General features: G+C 48.7%; 1 protein-coding gene across 1 annotated transcript in view; it reads left to right on the top strand.

Annotated features, from left to right (window-relative positions):
• The window catches only part of GAB2 (GRB2 associated binding protein 2), a 39344-nt gene extending 19139 nt beyond the window's left edge, over window positions 1–20205 (top strand). Inside the window, exons 2-9 of the mRNA XM_084275434.1 lie at window positions 6452–6692; window positions 10233–10819; window positions 11871–11965; window positions 12707–12989; window positions 13926–14016; window positions 15749–15851; window positions 17256–17381; window positions 20008–20205. Coding sequence (XP_084131560.1) covers window positions 6452–6692; window positions 10233–10819; window positions 11871–11965; window positions 12707–12989; window positions 13926–14016; window positions 15749–15851; window positions 17256–17381; window positions 20008–20151 — 1670 coding nt within the window. The 3' untranslated portion in view covers window positions 20152–20205. The remainder of the gene's footprint in view (window positions 1–6451; window positions 6693–10232; window positions 10820–11870; window positions 11966–12706; window positions 12990–13925; window positions 14017–15748; window positions 15852–17255; window positions 17382–20007) is intronic.
• Window positions 20206–22296: the final 2091 nt, after the last annotated feature.

The following is a 22296-nucleotide window of genomic DNA, read 5'->3' as shown; positions in this document are numbered from 1 at the left end:
TGATGTGCTGTCATGAAGCTGCCTCTGGAAAGGGGAAAAAAAGCTTTTCCTATATAAATGTGTCATGTCTTTTGATAGCTCTTAGCTCTCAACAGCTTCAGCCCTGTCCTGCAGCACAGGGCTCCACAGACTGCTTGTATCTCCAGCCACATTTGCTAAAGATGCCCCTGGCATCCACAGGAATCACATGTGCCACCCACAGACAGAAAGCAGATAAATCTGCATGTCCTCATTGCCTTGTCTTTGCTGCTTTATCCCTATCCTGAAAAAGGCAAAAAATATATCACCCATGAGATCACTTTGTGGTTTATACGGTTACAGACCAACAGCTCTGTCCTTTCTCTCTGTTCCAGCCTTTTTTTTTCCCCCTTTTTTTTTTTCATCATTTAAGCCTTCATCAGATTGGCTTTGCTATGTCGGAGATGATGATTCATGAAGCAGAGGGTCGGGCACGAGGCTAGCTCTGCGGAGCAAATGAAGTCTGTCCCAGCTCCAGGACTGTCCTTTGTCCCCAGCTGTAGGTCATTGTCCTACTCCAGGGCTCTCAGATACGGGTATCCTAGGTGGGATGCTCAAGGTCGTGCATAAAACAGTGCTGCCAGTGTCCACGTTTGTCTGCTTTCATCTCCAGCTCTGAAGCTCTTATAACAAAAATAAATAGGTGCTCACCAGGCAGCCCCATCCAGGTAAATGTTAGGTGTCCAAATATTGACACAAAAGGTTGAGCTCTGCAACCAAGCAGCAGATTTGTGCTTTGAAGGGGAGCCGCTGTTTGCTGGCCATGCTGATATGATATATACTGGGGTCACTGCCACCAAGGGGCATTTCCCAGGACAGAGATGGGATCTTAGGCACAGCCTCACCTTGTAGCAGCAAATCTGTGAGCTCCACAGATAAGCATTGCTCTGCTGTTTCTGTTGCAGTCTCTCTCCCTTCTGCCCCTTCGTCCTTCAAAGAATTGATTGCAGTTAAAATATCTGAGATATATAATGCTTTGAGGTCAGGATGATCTGACTTGGCTCCTTTCCCTCTCTTCTCACTCACTTGCTCTCCAGCCCTGTGATTTTTTTTCCCCTGATTCCCATGCTTCTCCAAGGCAAACACCCCTACATTACCACTATTTCTTTATAGTTTCATACAAATGCAAGCAGAGACTGATACTCAAGGGCAGAGATGATGCTATTCATTGCCACTCATCTTTGTCTCGCTGTCTCTCCCATCAACTCTTCCTCGGGTAATTCTCTTCACCCTGTGTTGGATGCTTAAATAATTTGGGGGGGGTTGCACTGTTGTCACTACAAGAAACCTAAGGGGATCAGCTTAAGTCACGTATCATTTAGATGACTGAAACTAGGTAAGAAAAGCTGTTCTCTTAGTCCCTCTAAGCAGCAGATCCCTGCCTGTAAAGCGGTGATGCTCCCCTTTTCCAGTCTCTCCTGCCTGCTTTCTCAAAGCGAATGGAAATAAGCAGCAGAAACTTGGTTCCCACGTTTGGCTCCTCTGCAGTTGAAGCTGCAGCTATGCTGAGTCCTACTTCGCCTCGTCCTCACTTTTGAGGAGACCCACTCCCTTTGCTTGGCAGCCAAAATTTGGGATACAGCAATATTAGGGTACCTGTGTCCTTGTGCGCAGCTCCCCACCCTGATGGAAACAGGGCAGGGGAAATTATCCAAAACCAGACTCCCTTTCTAACTAACCTGTTGGAGGAAACCTTTAGCAGGCAACCTGCCAAGGCATCCTCAGACTGACAACAGCTTTTCAAAATGCCATCCAGCTCAGAGGCAATAGGGAAAGATCAGTAAATAAACCTTCCTCAGGTGCCATGCTCATTGTTGTGGTATCCCAGGGTCCCCTGGCAGCATGATGGCACAGTGACTCACCCGTTGGACATGTTGTTTGTTCTCTCCCTGCCAGGAGAAGCATACAAAGGCCTTGTTTTGGTAGGGTTGTTTGTCTTTTTTTAATATTTTATGTATTTTGGGGGGAGTTTGTGCTCAAGGAGTGAGCAGGCACATTCCCGTGGGAGGTGGTCCCCCCTTTTCTTTTGCTAATAAATAATGAATCTGCTCCAAAGAGTGGGGAGGACAACAGCACATTATCATACTCTGCCCCATACCCTCCTGGGTATAATTTCCAGTAGATTCCTACTATTCCCTCCTGAAAAAAAAATGTCATCAGCTATAATTCTTAACCAGCATGAAGTAAGTGGTGCAGCCCAAGGAATTTCATGGCCTTATTAGTCAGGGCATATCTGAAGAGCCCTTATCTGCAGGAGCTCTTGGACCAGTTCACCATTGCCAGTGTGGTGCAGGCATCACAGGGAATTTTGTGCAGCTCAGGGATGCCAAACAAACCTGCTATCTTTGCCGTGACCATCAAGTGGAGCGCAGGAATTTAGCTACACCCAAAAATTGCCACATTCCCAAGGGCATCATTTCAAGTCCATGGGATACAGGGAGTTGTAATCCCAGCCTGTCTTCAGGAGGACAAAGCTGACATCACGGCTCTGGTGAAAAAGGCCATTCTGAGCAATAGTTTCCAAAGGAGTTTGAGTAATTCTTTTGCTCAGATAAGCCCAGGAACATTGTGTGAAGCTATGTGCACACAGCAATAGTGGAGCACTCTGAGCAAGGGAATTCAGAGCTGTCAGCAAGGAGGGAAATACTGCTTTGGGGGATTGAAAACATTCATAAAAAATTCCTGGCTTGCAGCCCAGCCCATCCCTTTGCTGCCCATGCTCCCGGTTGTGTATTTTTGCTTTGGGGATGGACTCATAAGGAGCTTTCCCCCCCTCTTTGCGGCAGGACATGGTCAGAAAGTTGTATCTTAACCTGGGCTGTGTGCTAGAAGCCTGCCTGGCACTACAGGGGTTTGCAGGGCTGTGCTTTCTCATCCCAGCCAAGGCTCTGACTTTCTTTCTCACAGGGACCAGCAGAACAGCTGTAGCTCAAAGCCAGTGAGATGGATGCATGCAAACCATGCTGCTGATAATCAGTTCTAAGTTGTGGGCGTCCAACACTGCCTTTTCCAGACCGTGAGAGTCCTAATTCCCTGAACTCAGTGGAGAACTGGCCAGGAAATGTGGGGTTAAGATGACACTTCCCACATGGCCCCACAACATAACCTTAACTCTGGTCCCCTGGGAATGGCAATAGGAACTGGAACAGGATCTTATCCCTCCTTGGCTGCATTTGATACATTCCCTCAATATAAACTCAAGATCTCAGCATAAAGCCAAGGGATTTGAAGGCTACATGCTCACAGTTAAATTAAGGAGGTCCATGGATAAATCTGAGGTGGATGTCTGTAAGGGATGGAGAAGCATAATTTTTTTTGGCTCATGCCTGGACTGAGTTGAGCGTTTTTGATTATGGTGTGGGTGGAACCGATGCCTGGAGGCACTCGTATGGAACACCCCAGCAGGTTATTCACTAAATGCACAGCATGGACATGAGAAAGGAGTGTTGTTCCTCATCACTTGGGAGATGGGCACTGCAGCATTGCATGCTGAAATGGCTTTGGGACTTCTGGCCTGTAATTTGCCTTGTTTGCCTTATGGGGGGACCTGTCTCTGTTTCAGGCCAATGTGAGAGCACAAATCTCTTGACTTTCCCCTTTAGCATATACTAATAATCAAATATGGCTTTTCTGCCTTGATTTCTTTTCTTTCCTCCTTTTCTGCCCCACCCAGCAGCACCCATCATCAGTATGCTACCTGGGCACACAAGCTGCCCTTCTTTTCTAGTGCTAAAAACCCCCAAAATGTAAAAACCACAGAGCGATCTTGTCAATCCCCTTCTGCAGCTGCAGGATTTCTCTTCCCAGCCCTTGCAATACCCTCCCAGCCCTGTGAAGCAATCCATCTCTCACCTGCTATTACAGAGTTCATCTCACAGGCCTAATGGAGTACGTGAGTCCTGCCTTGGCTCCCACTAATGCTCTCGGCGGTCAGGTCGCTGCGGGAAGCGAGCTGGGAATTCATTTTGAAAATCAATAGGGACATCGATAGAGCAGCTTCCCCCAGGGAAGCGGTGTGCTTTTTACCAGGCATTGCTGCCTGCTCCCCTTCATCCCCCCCTTTTCTTTTCTGTGGTCGGAGTAGCCAGGGAGTAATTTATCTTGCTTTTAATGAGTGAGTCTTTTGCACTGTGCTATCCTGTTTCCCCAAACCAGACTGATTTTTGGGAGAAGGTTACCATCTCCTGGCAGTGCAGGACTTACTGGGATCCTCAGAGTGTTATGATTTGAATTTGCTGTGCCTTGGTGTGATGCTGGGGACTAACTTCTCCGTGCAGCCCCAGCGCTCCCCTTGGGCTGTGCTGGCACAAATAAATCTGTGTAATTTCTAATTCCTGGGTATATTTTAGCCTGACATGGCTTTTCCACACAATGACAAGGGCCGAGCCTGTAGGGATGGTGATGGAGACTGCTCAGACCAGAGGGACCCCAACCCAGCGTACCTCACAGTTGTCCCCCAAGGGGAACCTTTGTGCTGGGATGGGGATGCAGCACTAACATGCCATCCTCACACCATCCTTAGAAAAGTCTTGGCCAAATCCCAGTGTCCTGGCCATGATTTTGGAGACAGCAAGAGCAGAGGGCTGTTTCTGAGAGGCACTTTGGGTGCAGCTGCCCTGTTTTCGATAGCAACATGGGTGTGGGCTCTGTCATGCTGGCTGACCTCAAAGCACTTGGTTTGGGGCTAAGACTCTGGATTCACAGAGCTCTGAAGACTTCTTTTCCAATGGGGATCAGTCTGTACTGTTATGGGATAAATATTTAATAAGAATGAGGGTCAAGGCACTGCTTTGTCCAGGGACACCGAGACAGCCATTTACTCCCATGAAAAGCACCAAGGGATCTTTAATGCCCATGCAAAGAAGACAGGAATCAAGAGTTTTAAGCTTTCATCCCCCACCATTAATGTCAATGTTAAATATTGATCCTTGCTGTGTTTAGCACAAACCAAACAAGAGAATCAAGACACGCTCTTTGGCTTTTATTAATGTACTTTTTCTGCATCGGGTGAAGTTTGCAGTAATGCCAGGGGAAAAAAAATGTAGCAGCAGCGAACGAGCAGCAGACAGATCGATTTTGTATCTTGACACGATTCAGAAGTCGGTGAAAAATTACCCCATGTAGAGCACCTCCTTGTCCAAGCCATGACAGCCATTTCACAGAGCACCCATTGTGTGCGGCACAAGAAGGTCTGGCCCAAAATGTCTGGTAGAATCTTGTATTTGAGGGAAACAACAGGAAAAAAAAGAGGTTGGAAATCTGTAAAATCCCCCCGTGTCCCTGTGTCAGAGTATGTTCCCTTATGGGAGCCTGAAGTCAAATTTGAGGAGCAGATGAACATCATATTGGGGGGAAACCTGGGTGCAAACCTTAAATCAGTGATGGGCAAAGAACAGGTGGATTTACCCAGGGAAGGATGTCTTTTCTGTTAGGGTTTGGGGTTTTTTTCCTGCATTTTGTATCATCACCAAGTAAGTGTCAATCACAGCTCTTACAAAGGGTGACTTCAATGAACCATGATAAGTGGTTTTCACGTGCCAGGAGTGCATGTATGGTAAGGAGATCATGCCTGGTCTTCTACGTGGTCTTCTGCAGCCAGAGATGGATCAGGTTTCTCAAAAAAATCTGTGGTTTGCTAGTTTTCTGGGGTTTTAGGTTTGGTTTTGGTTGTTTGTTTGTTTGTTTTTTAATAGGGGATTACAGCTTAGCTATAAAAATGAATTCCTTGTCCAGATTCTTGGAACATCTTTATCAGAGGGCTGGAGTAGCTGGGTTGTTCCTGATCTCTGGGATATTCTCAGTTGAAACATTTAATATTTTAAAGTTTATTTCTTCCTGCACAATGGAAGGGAGGGAAAAAGGGAGTCTTCATCCCATTTTACTAGTAGAGAACAGCAGCAAATCTTTTGAGGTCAAACAATTAATAGAGAGTCAGAAAAAGAGGAATAATTGTCATCTTTGCTGTTGTTATGTCCATCCACATTTCCACTCCGGTTTACCCCACTGTAAAGGGATGGCAGCAATGACCATACACAGAGGGATGGGCATGACTGAAATCACACCTCTAAAGCCACCTACAAAAAGTGTCTAAGAAAAGACAGAAGCAGAAACTGTGGTGTGAAAGCTCTTCTCTTCTTTTTCCTTTTTAAACAGGTCTTAACAACCCACTGAGCTCCCCATGAATTGGGCTGACATCCCCCAGACACCCATGCAAGCCATTAAGCATGGGATAAAATATGATAAAATGGTGAAATAGCAGGAAGTTACAAACATAATAAAATATTTATTTCCCTACATGGTAGCTGCATGTGCCATAAGCAAACCACACCATCCTCCATAAATGCTGGAGCATTCAAGCAAGGAAAATCCCAAGAACACAGGTTGTGGAATCACTAATTCTGGCTACTCAGTGATGTAGTTTTTGCCTTCACAGATACCCTGAGGAGCATTGCGTCCATGAACCATGCACCACGGTCCTCCCCGGCAGAGCTCAGCGGTGCCAGCCACCACCTGCTGCGAGAGCGCAAGTCCTCAGCGCCGTCCCACTCCAGCCAGCCCACCCTGTTCACCTTCGACTCACCCTCCAGCCACCTCCAGAGCACCCTGTCTGCCAGTGCCCCCCAGGACTACCTTTTCCTCCACCAGTGTATGAGCAGAAAGTCAGAAAACGCAAGGTACTGTAACCTGCACAGGAGCAAACCTTGGGGACAGCTGAGGGTGAGCATCTCCATCCTTGGGGGGTTGCAAAACCCAACTGGAGAAAGACCTGGTCTTATCTCATCATGGTTGGGAGGAGGAGGTTGGAGTGACAACCTCCTGAGCTCATGGCTTTCCTGGCTTTCTAGTTGGGATTAAAAACTGGCTGAATGCCTAGGCCCAGAGGGTGGTGATCAGTGGCACAGTATAGTCGGAGGCCAGTTACTAGCAGTGTATCCCATGGGTCAATACTGGGTCTAGGCCTGTTTAACATCTTCATTAATGATCTGGATGATGAAGCTGAGTGTAGCCCCAGTCATTTTGCTGATGAGTGGTTTACGTACCAGTGGGCCATGCTGATACTCCAGAGGGACCTCAACAAACTGGAGAAATAGGTCAGCAGGAACCAGCACGAAGTTCAACAAGGAGAAGTAGAAAGTCCTGCACCTGGGCAAGAACAACCCCGAGTGTCAATACAAATCAGTGGCCACCCACATGGAAAGTTTTATGGCAGGAAAGGACCTGGGAGTCCTGGTGGACACCAGTTGAACATGAGCCAGCAATGGGTCCTTGCAGCCAAGAAGGCAGATGGTATCCTGGGCTGTATTAGGCAAAGTATTGCCATCGGGTCAAGAGAGATGATCCTTCCCCTCTGCTCAGCACTGGTGAGGCCACACTTGAAGCACTGGTTCCAGTGCTAGGCTCCCCAGTATAAGAGACATGGACATACTGGAAAGGGTGCAGCAAAGGCCTGTGAAGGTGCTGAAGAGACTGAAGGATGTCTCCTAAGAGGAAAGGCTGAGAGATCTGGGACTGTTCAGCCTGGGGAAGAGAAGGCTCAGGGGGATCTCAAGGTATATAAATACCTGCAGGGAGGGTACCAAGCAGACAAGAGCCAGGATCTTGTGAGTGGTGCCCAGTGCCAGGACCAGAGGCAGCAGTCACAAACTGAAATACAGGAAATTGCCTCTGAACATCAAAAAACACTTTTTACTGTGAGGGTGACCAACCACTAGCACATGTGGCCCAGGGAGGTTGTAGAGACTCCAGCCTTAGAGATACTCAAAAGCCGCCTGGACATGGTCCTGGGCAGCTGGCTCTGATGGCCCTGCTTAGGCACAAGGAGTTGGACCAGATGACCTTCAGAGGTCCCTACCAACTTCAACCACTATGTGATCTTGCAGATGGGGCCCTAGTTCCTGGCTTTAACAAGAAAAAAACTGCAACCAGAGAGATGGGCAGGTTTTGCCCCACTCTTCTGCTCATCCCTCCTGTAGCCCAGAGCTCTCTGGGCTACACGGCAGCCCGTGGAGCACAGTCTGGTATTTCTGAGTGAGCAGCAGCTCTCCGCCTCCAGACCCAGCCAGTTGCCTTAAATAGTGAGGAGTTATTTGGTGTGAAGAGTTTTGGCTTGTGAGAGCAGCAGGGAGGGAGGGAGGGAGAGGCGGTCGGAGCCCAGCTGGTGAGGTGAGAGCAGGGCCCAGGCCGCAGCCTCCTCTGGGCTTTCCTGCTGCAGCTGCCTTTCTCTCCCCGAAAAACAACAACAGAATAAAGGTCTCAGGAAAAAGTAACTTCAGATGGAGTTAATGGAACAATGTTTAAAAAAGGGACCTCTTGACACTCCAGCTGTGAGGGTACGTAAAAGCCACCTTCTGAGAGCCTGAGTACAGCTGGGACACTGAAGAGGAGAGACCAAGTGCTGATGCTTTGGTGAGCAGAGACAAACTGTCCAGCAGCAGCTTCTGCAACTGGGCCAGAAATAATCACCCTGATCAATCCCCACCCCCCCTCCCCGTGCACAGGGCCAGGCTGCAGGACTGCTGGCAATCCTTCCCCTTTCAGCTCCAGAGCTCTTACTTTACTCATCCATAAAATGAGGGTAATAGTAGCTAATTGGCAGGCAATGCTGAATAATTAACCCATGAGGTGTTTTAAGTCCTCGGCTGAAAGGACCCTGCCAGAGCCCAAACGTCTCTTGGGCAGACAGAGTTCCAGAGGCAGCGGGGGTTCGTTTGTCATATCGTAGCATCACTTGGTTTTTTTTCCCCAAATAAGCCCTATTTCTGAGCGCCATCTCGTGCTGGCTCCATGAAACAGAGTCCCTGATGTCCCTGCAGAGCATCAATCCCACTTCACGAGTGGTGTAAACCAGCATCACCCAGCTTCTCCCGTAGGGCCAGCGCTTGTCCCTGTGATTTGCTACGCCTGGAAATCCTACCCATAACCATTTCACTTTAGCTGGGCTCTTCCACGGGCAGATGCTTAAGTGGGCCTGGCTGAGCCCTTCCTGAGCCCTTCCTGGCCATAATGTGGTCCCGCATGGTTATGCCTCTGAGACCAAAAAGGCCAAGCCTAAGGCTTCTACTCTCCCTCTTTTGGTGTGTATTCATTAGCTGTTCCTGGCAGGATAACTCTTTGTTAAAGGAGCTTTGCTGTATTTTCTGCTTCCACACTCAGGGGAAGGTATTGTTATTACCCATGCTCGTCTCTGCCACATCTTTCCCTCATGTCCCAGTGCTTCTGTGCAATGCTCACATTTCCCCAAGTCTTGAGGGATGAGGAGCTGCTCCACGGTGGCAGGGGTTGAGGGTAGGGGGGAGAAAAGTCCCAAGTGGTGAATTCAATCATCCCCTGACTCAAGAAGATGTCATCTGTTGGGGTTACGGATGCAGAGAACCCATGGGGCTCATCCTCTTCTGCAATGTTGGAGTGTTGAAAGAGGGAGCAGTAGGAGGGGTAAAACAGATGATACACCTTGGAGGGCATCAGTGGAGGAGTGGTGACTTAGTAGTCCTTAGAGAGCTGAGGTCTCCCCAGTGCTTGCCCTCTGTCCTGGGGGGAGTCTCCAGGCATGTCCGCCATACAGATTGAGGAATCATTAGCAGAGCACAGACCTAATGACCACACTAATGACCACCTAATGACCTGCTCGCTCTGGGTGACTCTAGCGCTTTTATAAATCTGAATTCATCCCCGAGGTTCATTCTTCCTCCCCTGAGGATCACGGTTGCAAATCCCAGATCCCAGCTGGGGACTGTCCTCACCTCCCCAGGGCTTGGCCTGTGAGAGGGCAGGGTGGTAGCATGAGGCTGGAGGCTTTGAAACCATCCCCACCAGGAATTTTGTATGGTCCCTCTCAAACAGATTTGCAAAGCAGAGGTGAGAGTAAACCTCCCTCTTGCACCACAGATAGGCAGATGATGCACGATGGCAACGCTGATGGGGTGGCTCCTTGCAACCATGTCTTGGGTCACTATCAGCTGGTGCAAAAATTGCCCTTTTGGAGCAATTTATATCCAGATAAAAGGCTCATTCTTGCCCTACCATGGGTCTGGGTGCACATATCTCCCACCCATGACACAGGCATTTCAGGATAACATGGGTTGTGAGCATGTTTGGAGGGGCCTGAGGCGTTGCCATTGCCCGGGGTGCAGGCAATGCAAGTTGGGAAGCAGAGCTGAGTGCACCCCAGGACTGGTTCTCCCCCATCTCAGCCTTTTTCTTCCCTTCTTCTGCAGGAGTGCCAGCTTCTCCCAAGCCACGAGGTCCGCTTTCTTCATGAGGAGTGACACAGCAGTCCAGAAGCTCTCGCAGGGCAATGGGCACTGCGTGAATGGGGTTGGTGGGCAGCTCCATGGCTTTTATAGCCTGCCGAAACCCAGCCGGCACAACTCAGAGTTCAGGGACAGTGCCTATGACCTCCCACGCTCCTTTGGTTCCTACACCCACCCCAAGTCGAGCCTCACCAGCTCCGAAACAGATAATGAGGAGGTCTACACCTATAAGACTCCCAACAACACCCTATGCAAGGAGTTTGGGGAGCTCTCCACGGACTCTTACGACATCCCTGCCACCCCGCTATCCATCTACCAGATCCCCAGGACATTTACACTGGACAAGAACCACAATGCTCTGGCAGTGGCTGCCAGCGACTCACATGCTGCACCACCCCCACGGCCCCCAAAACCTGGACAAACAGAGCCACGGTGGGGAAGCCCACCCCAGCGGCCCCAGCCTGGTGAAACCTTAGGGCTGGCCCCCATGGCCGCCACCATTCCCCGGAGAAACACGCTGCCAGCGGTGGAGAACAGCAGACTGCACCGAGGTGAATTTGGGAGTGGGGACCTGGGGGTGGCTTTGTACTATCTAATAACTTGGGACAGGTCAGTCCCATTGGGTTGCAGTAGGGATGATGTGGCTGTTGGCATCAACTGGGGGTTGAATACAAAGAAGGTTTCCCCAGTCAGGATCTGGCCCTGTTTGTCATGGAGAGGCATCCTCAGGGGTCTGCCCAGCAGAGATGCTCAGCTCACTCATGGCTGTGTTTGAACCTTGAACAAAACCCTACAACCTGCTTGTCCATGCAGCCCTTCACCAGATTTTTGTGATTTCAGGCATTTTTAGCTTGCTTTTGATTAAAATCAAAGCCAGGTTTATCAAAGAGTACTTCAGCCTGGGGCTTCTTTGCTTTTGCTCACCAGACAGGGACATAATTTTGCACTTCTCCAGGGAGCAGCTTTCCCAGTGCAGCAGAGCCACCCTTCCCATTGGTCATGGAAGGAGCATGGATGAACATGCCCTTTCCAAACTTTGTGCCTAGGCTGAAATATTTGCAAAGTAACTTAGAACAGGTGATTGGAGAGAAAGCATACTGTAAATGATGCATACAGCTCCCTGAAATGCCTCTTCCATCTCCTCCTACCTAAATAGCAACATTTAGGCTGAGATCAGACCCATGCTCAGCAGTAGAAAGACCAGTCTAAGAGCTTAGCACCCCATCTCCACCCAGTCCTCCTCTTACTGGAGGCTGCCAGCCTCCACATCTGCTGAGCAAGCTGTAACAGAGCTTTCCCTTAACCCAGTTTTGTCACCGTGATCTACCTTATCTGACATCTTTAGCCCTGGGATTTTGCAGCACTGTGACAGAACCAGGTTAGGTCCATGTGGCACATGCCATTGCCTTGATGCATCAGAGAGATACTAATTGGGAGGGAGCTTAGCTGGGAGTCTGTGACAACTAAAACCCATGTCATCCCACCAGTGTCTCAATCATCACTAATAGGTACCACCCTCCCAGTACCTGGATTTTGATTTTGGGGACCTCTTTTATTAGCAGTTGTGCTGAGAAGCATTGTGCATTTGTGGTTGTGTTGCAGCTTCTTCTTGTGAGACGTACGAATACCCACAGCACGGGGGAGGCAGCGCTGTGCAGTCAGTCGAGTCAATGAACGATGGGTACAACTCCTACCTGGTGAGTTGGCCTTGGTATCAGCCACCACTCTATGGGCATGGTTTGCACCTTATAGATTCAGAGACAGATCGGTTCCAGGTGGGATCTCACAGCCCAGTCCTGTAGAACTAAGTCAAGAAGGGTTTTATCACTGATTTGAATTAAAAATGTGGTGGCTTGTGAGGTAGAGATGGAGAGACAACCACATAACCCAGCATCACGTGCAGAGCTTTGCTATGGGTGCTTCCACAGAGTGTGTCTGCCTGGAGCGTTGACCTAAAATAAGCACCCAAGAGTTGGGCTTCTTCCTGAAAGCCTGGGATGTTGCTGAGCTGAATTTTGACATGTTGCCAGAAGAACCTCTTTTGTGCACTTTCTAAGACTTCCTGAGCTGGAAATTGCATTAAAGCAGCCTTTCATATTGCATTTTAGTCATGGCCAGAGCACAGGGAAAAATGACTTTCCAGGTTTAGCATGCTCCTGCAGCTCACTCTGATCATGAGAAGCAGCTCAAGTCTAGGCAATTAAGACCTTTCCCTGAACTCCGGATGTTGCAGTGTCTTGGAAACAGTGGAGATAGACCTCCTCAGTGCAAAGTGTTGGCCAAGGAAGGGACAGACAATCTCTTCCCTCTGTGCTGAGATTTTAGATCTGGTCTCACCTCAAGTTTGTGTTTAGTCATGATGACATGAAGGGTTTTATAGTGGGGTGGGGTTGAGTAGTGTCTGATGCTCACAGCACATCCTCCTGCTTGTCCCCCAGCAAGCCAAGGCAGCAGTGGCCCGCTCCCACAGCACTGACTCCGAGGACAACTATGTTCCCATGAACCCCGGTTCCTCACCCCTGATCCACACTGAGAAAGCCAATGACAATGCCCAAAATCTCTACATCCCCATGAGCCCTGGGCCGCATCACTTTGACCTGGTGGGGTTGTCATCAGCCACCCTTCCCGTGCATAAAGGAGGAGCCATGGCGCAGTGCCACAGGCGGCTGAGTGAAATCCAACCCCCACCAGTCAACCGCAACCTCAAACCTGACCGGAAAGGTAAGAACAGTTGTTTGTGGGCCAATCTTTCCAGGATCCTTTCTGTTCTTGTAATACTGTCTGTCACCTTGTACACACTCAGTAGAATCCTATGTGGGGTGTGATTTGCTACCTCCAGCACAGTTAGACCTTCAGATCTTCCCCATCCCCTTCCTTTTTCAGGCTATGGTGCAAATGCGGTTTTTGTGGTGCTTGAACAGCCTATCTCAAACCTTTCCTGGCCTTTACAGGAGATGCATGTCACAATCAGGATATCACCCCCTTTTGCCTGCACCTCTCCCCATGTTCCACCCCAAAATCCCCATATTGTGTTCACACGATCGAAATTTCTCCTACTGTTTCTTACTGGCTGGATCTAGACAGCTCTTCCCTCAGGGCTTTGCCTACATCCTCCAAATCCCTCCCCAAACCATTGCCCAACAGGTCACCAAGGAGATGCCAAGGACAACAACCTTGTGTAGACCCAGGCCCCTCAGAGTGTCAGCAGCCAATCCCATCAACATGCTAGGTGAAGGCTAGGCCTGGAGCAGAGCGGTCTTCTCTTCCACCTAGTGATGCACTCATGATGAGAAGAGCTTTCATGTTTCCATTTTCCATAGGGAAATGCTCTGGCCAGAGGCAACTCCGGGCTGGCAGAGCCTGGTCTTGTACCCATCTAACAGGTTATCACAGCTCCTTAATGAATGTGTTTATTATACTCTGGGGTTTGGGCATTTTTATCAGGTTTCTATTTCCTGGGAAGCATATTGCCCTTTTGGGGGCCACTCATCCACTCTGGGGCTTTGGGTCAGAGGGAGAAATTTACTGGTTTCCTCCCAGTCCTTGCATAAATGAGTGCAGGGGCTTTGTTTGGGGTATTTGTCATCAGCAAGGAGGCCTGGGGGACTGAATTGTAGGAGCATGCTGCTTTTGAATAAAGGTTTTTCTCCTTCTCAGCAAAGCCATCGCCTCTGGACCTGAGGAACAACACTGTCATTGATGAGCTTCCCTTCAAATCGCCGGTCACAAAATCCTGGTCCAGGCCAATGTGAGTGATGGTTGGAATATGACTTCTTCCTTTGTCCTGACAGCAGATCTCTGATCTCTTTCTTGCTGATTTCCACATGTAGCCATGCTGTCATCTCTGCCATGGATTAAACATTTCTGGCACAGTTTAAGGAGAATATGGGCTGCCCTTCTGCCTCCACTCACCATCTTCTGGCCTACTATCTCCTTTTATTGAAGGGGCATGTTTCTCATGGGCCATCTCAAATCAAGCTAGAAGTGAGCCCCGACTTTGGATGCAGAGTCATGTAAACATCTGCACTGGGTTGAAAGTCCACCTTGCCCCACACCCAACGCTACAGGGACCAGCAGGAGCTGTTAGGGGAAAGGGGCATTTATAGAGCAATTCTTTGCTAAAATATCCCGCCACACCATGGCAATTCAGGGCTCAGAGGTTTCCTTGGTCACATCAGGGACAGGCTGAGGACTTGGATCAGATACTGTCAGAGTGAGTCTTTTCTTGGACCCCTCACGAGTTCTCTCAAGACTTGTAAGAGCCAGAGTTGTACTCCCTACATCACAGCTGGTGGCAGGCTGATAAATTTGTTTAGATTAAGTTTTCACATGAAAGCCCAGCATGTGGCTGAGCAGCTAATTAAGATCCCTTGAAGATATTTCCTATTTCTGGGATCTGACACCTCCCAGAGAGCTGTGGCTCTGGCACAGGACCCGTGGTCCACCGCAACTCATGACCCAGCTGAGCCACCCCAACTCGGGCACAGTGTGGGCACAGGACACAATTTCACATCCAGCTCTTTCCCCAAAACCCCATGGTAGTCTGAAAACACAGGGTGACCCCCACAGGGGCCGACCGAGCTGTGTTTTGATTGCCTTGAAAGCAAAACCTAGCCCAAAGGAAGCCTGCAATCGAAGCTGAAGCACTTCAGAGCAAAGTCTGCCAGCCAAAAATAACAGGATTCACGCAATTCCAGTTCTGCTGCTAATTCGTGGCCTGATGTTGCCCAATGGAAGGCAGAGGCAAAGCCTGGGCGCTGCGACTCCTCTAATAAATTGGATTGTGGGGAGACTGACTGCAGGGCATGAGTGCTGTGTGCTGAAACCACTCCACCAGGAAACAGTGAGCAGGGTTTGATTGACAAGACGTCTGACCCCGGAGAAGCTAATGGATTTTTCCCTTATCAGCTAATCATATGACCCTGCCTTTACTGCAAAGCAACAAATAGCTTTTTAAGACACAGGCTTTAATGCCAGATGTTGATTGCATTATGTTATTCTGTGTAATTAGATTTGGCCAATCGAAAAGCAAGATGATGCCTCGGAGGTTTTTGTTTTCCAGCAAAAAATTCAGATGGGGGCCCACACAGTAAACAAATCCTGGGGCTGCGGTGAGGCTGGAGGAGAGAAGCTCCACAGAGGCTGGCCTTGCATCCTCCACAATGAAATATCTCCCATGAGATAGAAGAGTTCATGGGGCCTGATTTATGTAGCTGATACCAGGGTAGTTATAGGTACATAGCAAGCAAGGTGTTATTAAAATCCTTTAAAAATCCTAGACCAAACCCTGTGATTTTTTGGCTCATGGGAAGATCAGGGTAGGAGACACTCAATGCCACCAGCTCTTTTTCATGCCCAGTTCCCAGACTGGACCATGGTGATGTTTGGAGGCACAAAATGCTGTCTTCTCCCTTCCTTCCTTGGCAATGGACAAGCAGTACCTGCAATCATCGTTAACACATTGACCCTTGCCCTTACAGCCAGACCTTCAATGCCGGCTCTTTGCAATACTGTCGTCCTGTCTCCTCCCAGAGCATCACCAGCACCGACTCCGGTGACAGCGAGGAGAACTACGTGGCGATGGTAAGGGCTCTACAGCTAATGTATGTACAGTCCAGGCAGGATGCATGCGATCCCCAGCCCTGCAAACACATTCCCAGCTTGTGACATGCAAGTGCTCAGATAGCAACGTGTGCTGTACATCCCTGGCTGCATGAAGCAATCCATGTCTTTTGTTCCTAAGAGGACACATCCCATTGAGTAGGAACATATATTACCTACTTTTCCAGGAATTAAGAGAGGATAAAAATGTCTATGGACTGTCATAATCTATTTTCCTAGTTTAAGTTGATTTTTTTCACATTTTGCTATTTCTTTTTTTCCCCTGATAGCTGCTGACATCATGTTCATGTGGAGGGCAGGGGCTATCAGAGCAGCAGCAGGGAGTGGCCCAGCTTACAGGGAGGGGATTTTGTCTCTCTTTGCAGAGCTGCTGACCTGGAGCATATTTTTGAAGCTGTGTAACTAAGGGGGTAGAGGAAATCTGTGCGCTGCGCAGCATGGTTGTGATTAGGGAAGATTAGCGAGTGCCGACCTGGCCTCGCTGAGGTGTGGCTCCCAGGAAATGCTGAGGCCTAGATCTGATGTCAGGCTTGTGAATGCAATCAGCTCAGGGGCAGCACAGCTGCTCTGACACATCAAAACACTGGCAATATTTGTTAGCACAATATAGAACTGGATAATAGATAGTAGTGCAATAGAACTGGAGTATTGTGTCCAGTTCTGGGCTCCCTGGTATAGAAGACAGGGATCTCCTGGAGAGAGTCCAGAGGAGGGACATGGAGATGATTAAGGGCCTGGAGCATCTCCCCTGTGAGGAGAGGCTGAAAGAACTGGGGCTGTTCAGCCTTGAGAAAAGAAGACTGAAGGGGGATCTGATCAATGGGTATCAATATCTGAAGGGTGGGACACAGGGGGAAAATTACCAGCCTCTTCTCACTGGTCTGTGGGGACAGGACAAGGGGCGATGGCCTCAAGTTGGAGCACAGGGAGTTCCACACCAACATGCGGAAGAACTTTTTCAAAGTGAGGGTGAGGGAGCCCTGGGACAGGCTGCCCAGGGGGGTGTGGAGTCTCCTTCTCTGGAGATATTCCAGACCCATCTGGATGCCGACCTGTGTGACCTGTCCTAGGGACCCTGCTTTGGCAGGGGGGTTGGACCCGATGAGCTCTGGAGGTCCCTCCCAACCCTACAATTCTCTGATTCTGTGACATAATACATACAGCCTCCCAGTGGCTCTGCACGCTCCGGCCCCAGAGAGGCAGGTGAGCACATATGAAGGCTGAAACCTCTTTTAAAAGTACCACTGAGGCATTTTGTCACCAGACCTATGCTAATTCCCTTTTGGGTTTTTTGGGGGGTTTAGGGGTTTTTTCCTTCTTCACATTTTAACCATTGTTATCTCTCCTGTCTCTTCCCTGCATTAGCAAAACCCCATTTCTGCTTCTCCTGTTCCTAGTGGCACCAACAGCCCAGCGCCTAAAAAGAGTTCGGGCAGTGTGGATTATCTGGCCCTGGACTTCCAGCCAAGCTCTCCAGGGCCACACAGAAAGGTACAGTGTGTGTATGTGTTTATAAACTTCTGGTTAGAAGTGATGCATTTGTTTTAGGGTTTTTACACACATTGGCAATAGCATGTCCAAAGCCCTGGTAAGGGGCACAGTAACCTAGAGGGATGGTTTTTCCTGAGGATCTGTGCTACATTTATTCTGTTGCATGTGTGCAGACTTGCTGGAAGTGTCACCAGAAACATGGATGTGCAGGGCTTCAGGGATGCCAGTGAGACCAGATATTCAGCTGAAGATTGTGTATTCAAAAGCTGTCAGTAAATATCAGAAGGGGTTTTTTTCTCCTCCTTCAGAACAGCGGGTCCTCAAAAACCAGACTTGGGTTTTCCACCTGAGATACTTTCAGGACCTCATTCAGAAAATGCTGGATACCTTTCTCTTGCCAGTCAGGTGCTTTTAAAGGGTGACATTTGGGCAGGAAAAGTGCAAACTGCTTTCAAAAAGTGAAGGTGATGTTTAAAAGCTGTGTGATGTTAAGCTGATCAAGCCATTGCCTGGTGAGAAAGAGCTGTGGGGTGAAGATGTGTCGGGAATGGGATGTCTCTGCCATGTGTCATGTGGAAATGTGGAAGGGGAAGTTCCTAAAGACCCAAGTGTTGTTGACATTTCTCCAGGTTCATACACAGTGGAAACAAGCACCATCTTAAAGTGGATCATAGGAAAATAGGACAAGGGGGGGCCTCAGAGAGTCCTCACCTCCAAAGAAATCTCTCCTGAGATGACAAGTGAGGCTTAAAAGCCTCATATCATGGAGATTTAATAACCTCCCCAGCAAAGCCAGGTACCAAGATGAAGAGGATGCCCAGGGGTGACAGAGTGGGTTGGGACCCAAGTCAGGCCCTGCTGGGTGCCACCCTGAGCAAACCCGAGGAGGAAGGAGAGACTGGCTCAAGAAAATCAGCACCTGAGCAAGAGGGTGGTGAAAGACAAGGCACTGTATAAACCTTTATGGGATCCACCAGTGGATTTGCCTCAACTTTCTCAAATACATCCTTTCTTCCTAGGCAAAGCATCCCAGTGGTTAGGTCATTTTATTACTTGGCAGTTGTCTATTGATTGTTACTTTCTGCCCAGCAATATTTCTTCAGGTACTGCCAATTCAAATTCTATCCCAACCTGGAAATGTGATTTTAGACCATTAAAAAAACATCATCTGGCTCCACTTGCAAGCAGATGGGGAGACCTCTGAAATGCCTGTAGAGGCAGACTAAATTCCAGGACTCAAGAAACTACTGAAAAAAGTATCTCCTTCCTCAACAAGTCTATTGGATGAACTTGCAAACATATCTGCTGTTTTGGGGGTGAAAATAATCTAGTGCCATAGGTGTGTAGAGTCAGCACAGCCAAGAGGAATAGAGATGGTATTTTTATCTATCTGTAAGAGTTACAGAATCACAAGGTTGGAAAAGACCTTTGAAGGTCATCAAGTCCAACCAATCCCATCCTAAGCTAAACCATATCCCTAAGTATCTCATCTACCCTTTTCTTAAACACATCCAGGGAAGGTGACTCAACCACATCCCTGGGCAGCCTGTCCCAGGCCCTGACAACTCTTTCAGTAAAAAATTTTTTTCTAATGTCCAATCTAAACCTGCCCTGGCACAGCTTCATGCCATTTCCCCTTGTTCTATCTTCTGTCACCTGGCTGAAGAGATCATTGCCCACCTCTCTACAACCTCCCTTCAGGTAGTTGTAGGTGGTGATAAGGTCTCCCCTCAGCCTTCTCGTCTCCAGGCTGAACACCCCCAGCTCCCTCAGCTGCTCCTCATAGGATTTTCCCTCCAGCCCCTTCACCAGCCTGGTTGCCCTTCTCTGGACTCGCTCCAGGACCTCAATGTCCTTCTTATGGTGAGGAGCCCAGAACTGGACACAGTACTCAAGATGCAGCCTCACTAATGCTGAGTACAGGGGCACAATTACTTCCCCAGACCTACTGGCCACACTATTCTTGATACAAGTCAAGATGCCATTGGCCTTCTTGGCCTCCTGGCTCAAATTCAGCCTGCAGTCAACCAAAACCCCCAGGTCCTTCTCTGCCTGACAGCTCTCCAGCCAGTCTCCCCCAAGCCTGTAGTGCTGCAAGGGGTTGTTATGTCCCATGTGCAGCACTCTACACTTGACCTTGTTAAACTTCATCCCGTTGGTCTCAGCCCATTGGTCCAATCTGTTCAGATCCCTCTGAAGAGCCTCATGACCTTCAGGCAGATCAACACTTCCTCCTAGTTTAGTGTCATCTGCAAACTTACTGAGGGAGCATTCAATCCCTTCATCGAGGTCATTGATAAAGATGTTGAACAAAACTGGACCAGTTCTTGAGTTCTACAAGAAAATGAGCAAGGTGCAATGCTGAACTTGTAATATCAGCAGTTAGATACCACAACTCCTATTGCACTGCAGTCTCATGCAAGCAAGATGCAGAGCAGATTAAAATCTTCCATCCAAGGTCTTTCGGGAGGTTAGAGGGAAAGTGATGAGCTCTGGAGCCTGTGGGAAAGCAGGAGAGGTGCTGATGGACTTGCAGCACCCACAGTGCTGCTGTGGGGAAAAGCGAGAGGGAGGAAGAGGGAGCTGATGAGGGCCCAGGCAGTGACCATGTTTCTCCTCCCTGCAGCCCTCCACCTCATCGGTCGCCTCGGACGAGAAGGTCGATTACGTGCAAGTGGACAAGGAGAAGACGCAGGCGCTGCAGAGCACCATGCAGGAGTGGACTGACGTGCGGCAGTCCTCCGAGCCCGCCAAGAGCAGCAAGCAGTAGCGCCCGGCGTGGGCAGCGAAACAGGCAAATGTTCCCATGGTTTTCCCCACCTGGGGCTCCACTGGGCTGCCAGCTCCACTTGGGCTGGATTTCCAAGACTTGTCTACAGAGGGGAGGGAGGGTGTCTTTGTTATTGATTTTTTTTTTCCTTTTAAGACAAAAGGGAACTTAATTTCAGGGGAAGACTTGGCGGATACTGTTTGCCAGTGATAAAGACCAACTGTGTTCGGTGGCTAGGTTTGTGCTTTAGCTGCTGGATGCACTATCCAGGAACTTCAACTTAGCAATACCCCATATCACCCTACACATCTTTTGCTTACAGCTATTAAAGCCACCTTGTATGTGCTAACACTGCATCATCTCTCCCCGTCTTCTTCAATACCATACCCCCAAAACCAGGCCATGCAGGTTTGTAGCATCTCTCATAGGACATCATTGCCTCCTAGCTCGGATTCCCTACACCTCTTCTATGCCTTCTCCCAACCCCAAAACTGAGCAAGGACCAGTCCTTTTAAAATCACTTTCGTTGTCCCATCTCTTGCATATAATATGTTCAAAGCCTCTGAGGGCTATTCTCCTGGCTGGACAACCCACCTGTTTTTGGTTGTGGTTGTTAACCTTCAGGAGCTTGAAGAGCATCTTGACTGTCCTATTGAGCTGACTTAGAAGCCCAAGCCATGTCCATAATACACACACATACATGCCAGCACATGCCCACAGACATGTGTGAAACAGCCGTGTTTGTTGGGCTGTCTTCTGCCATTAATGATCTCCACCACTTCTCAAAGACAATGGGCTGGAGAGATTGGCTTTGAATGGTAGAATTTAAGCCTTGACCCACTGCCTGAAACCAATTGCCTGTGAACCTGGCCCTAAGGACCAAAATCTGCCCATTGTGTCACTGAAAGAAACCCATAGAGTAAGATTCCTACATCCCTGGCCATCATGAAAAGCCCATGGCTGTGTAGGAGGAGCGTGGGGAGGCTCTAAACCTGTATATCTGGACTGTTGTGAGGATGAGTGACAAGGAGGTAGTGGGAGGCTATTGCAAGGACCAGGAGAAGGTAGATGTTGTACTGCAGAGGTTGGTCTTGGGTGAGAAGGTCTCGTGGGATGTATCTAGGAGGAAAGGAGTAGAGTAATTGAAATGTTGGTTGATGGTAAGGCCTTAGGCTTGGGAAGAGGATGGTCAGGAGAGTCAGGGCAAAGTGTGTCAGTATTAGCTTTAACATAGCTTTATAGTTGGTTTGTGCTGGGGCCCAAGGGCTGGATTAGATATTTTCTCCCCATCTTCAGCAATGTTTCTTCAATACAGAAATGGGGCTTGCTGACATTAGCAACCCTAGGGTCTAATTATGGATGGGATTCTGCTGTTGCCCCTTGCCAGCATCCTTGACGCATCCAGGCTTTGGGATGGATCCCCAGGCAGCTGCCAGGCACAGGGAGCTGAGAACGAAGAGGCAGTTTATTGCAGAGATAATAATTCATGATTTCATGAAAACAGAAAGGACTAATTATTGCCATGGAGCAGCCTGACTGCCAAACAGCAAGCACTGACATGGATAAACAGGCCGACCACAAGCCAGAGCTGAATGAAGGAGACGTTAGAAAGACCAGGTAATAATATTTATTAAACAGCTGGAGCTATTCTTTCTGCAACCTGAACCCCTCCCAGTGCCACAGGTTCTACATTCCATCAACAATGCCAAGTTGTACTGGTTACTGATGCTTGAGAGTTAACACATTTGTTTGAGCTTAGCCTGAGTTTGGAAAGGTACAGACATCACTCACACAGGGACAGGATACCAGTCCCTTAAGGGCTGCATGCTGGTAAAATAAGACTTTAATTTCCAAAACCAGCTTATATTTTCTTATTGCATGCCATGAAAGGGAAGGATATTAATGGAAAACCTCTGACAAACCTTTTTAAGACATTGAAGTGATGGCCTTTTACAGCAACAATGAAGTGACTATACTAATGCTCATAGTAAAAATAATAATCATCTAGGAGAAAACAAAAAGAAGACCCAAAGGGGAAGATTTAGCACAGCCAGATGCTTTCTGAAGGTCAGGGAGCATGTTACAGCCTGCAAGATCCTTTGCCTCTTGTTGGGGGCTTGCACACTTGCATGATGAGATAATGAA

This window comes from Gallinula chloropus (assembly GCF_964237585.1).
Source record: "Gallinula chloropus genome assembly, chromosome: 1".
In the NCBI taxonomy this organism is placed as follows: domain Eukaryota; kingdom Metazoa; phylum Chordata; class Aves; order Gruiformes; family Rallidae; genus Gallinula; species Gallinula chloropus.
Note: the sequence above shows the minus strand (reverse complement) of the source record. Positions and strands in the feature narration are given on the sequence as shown.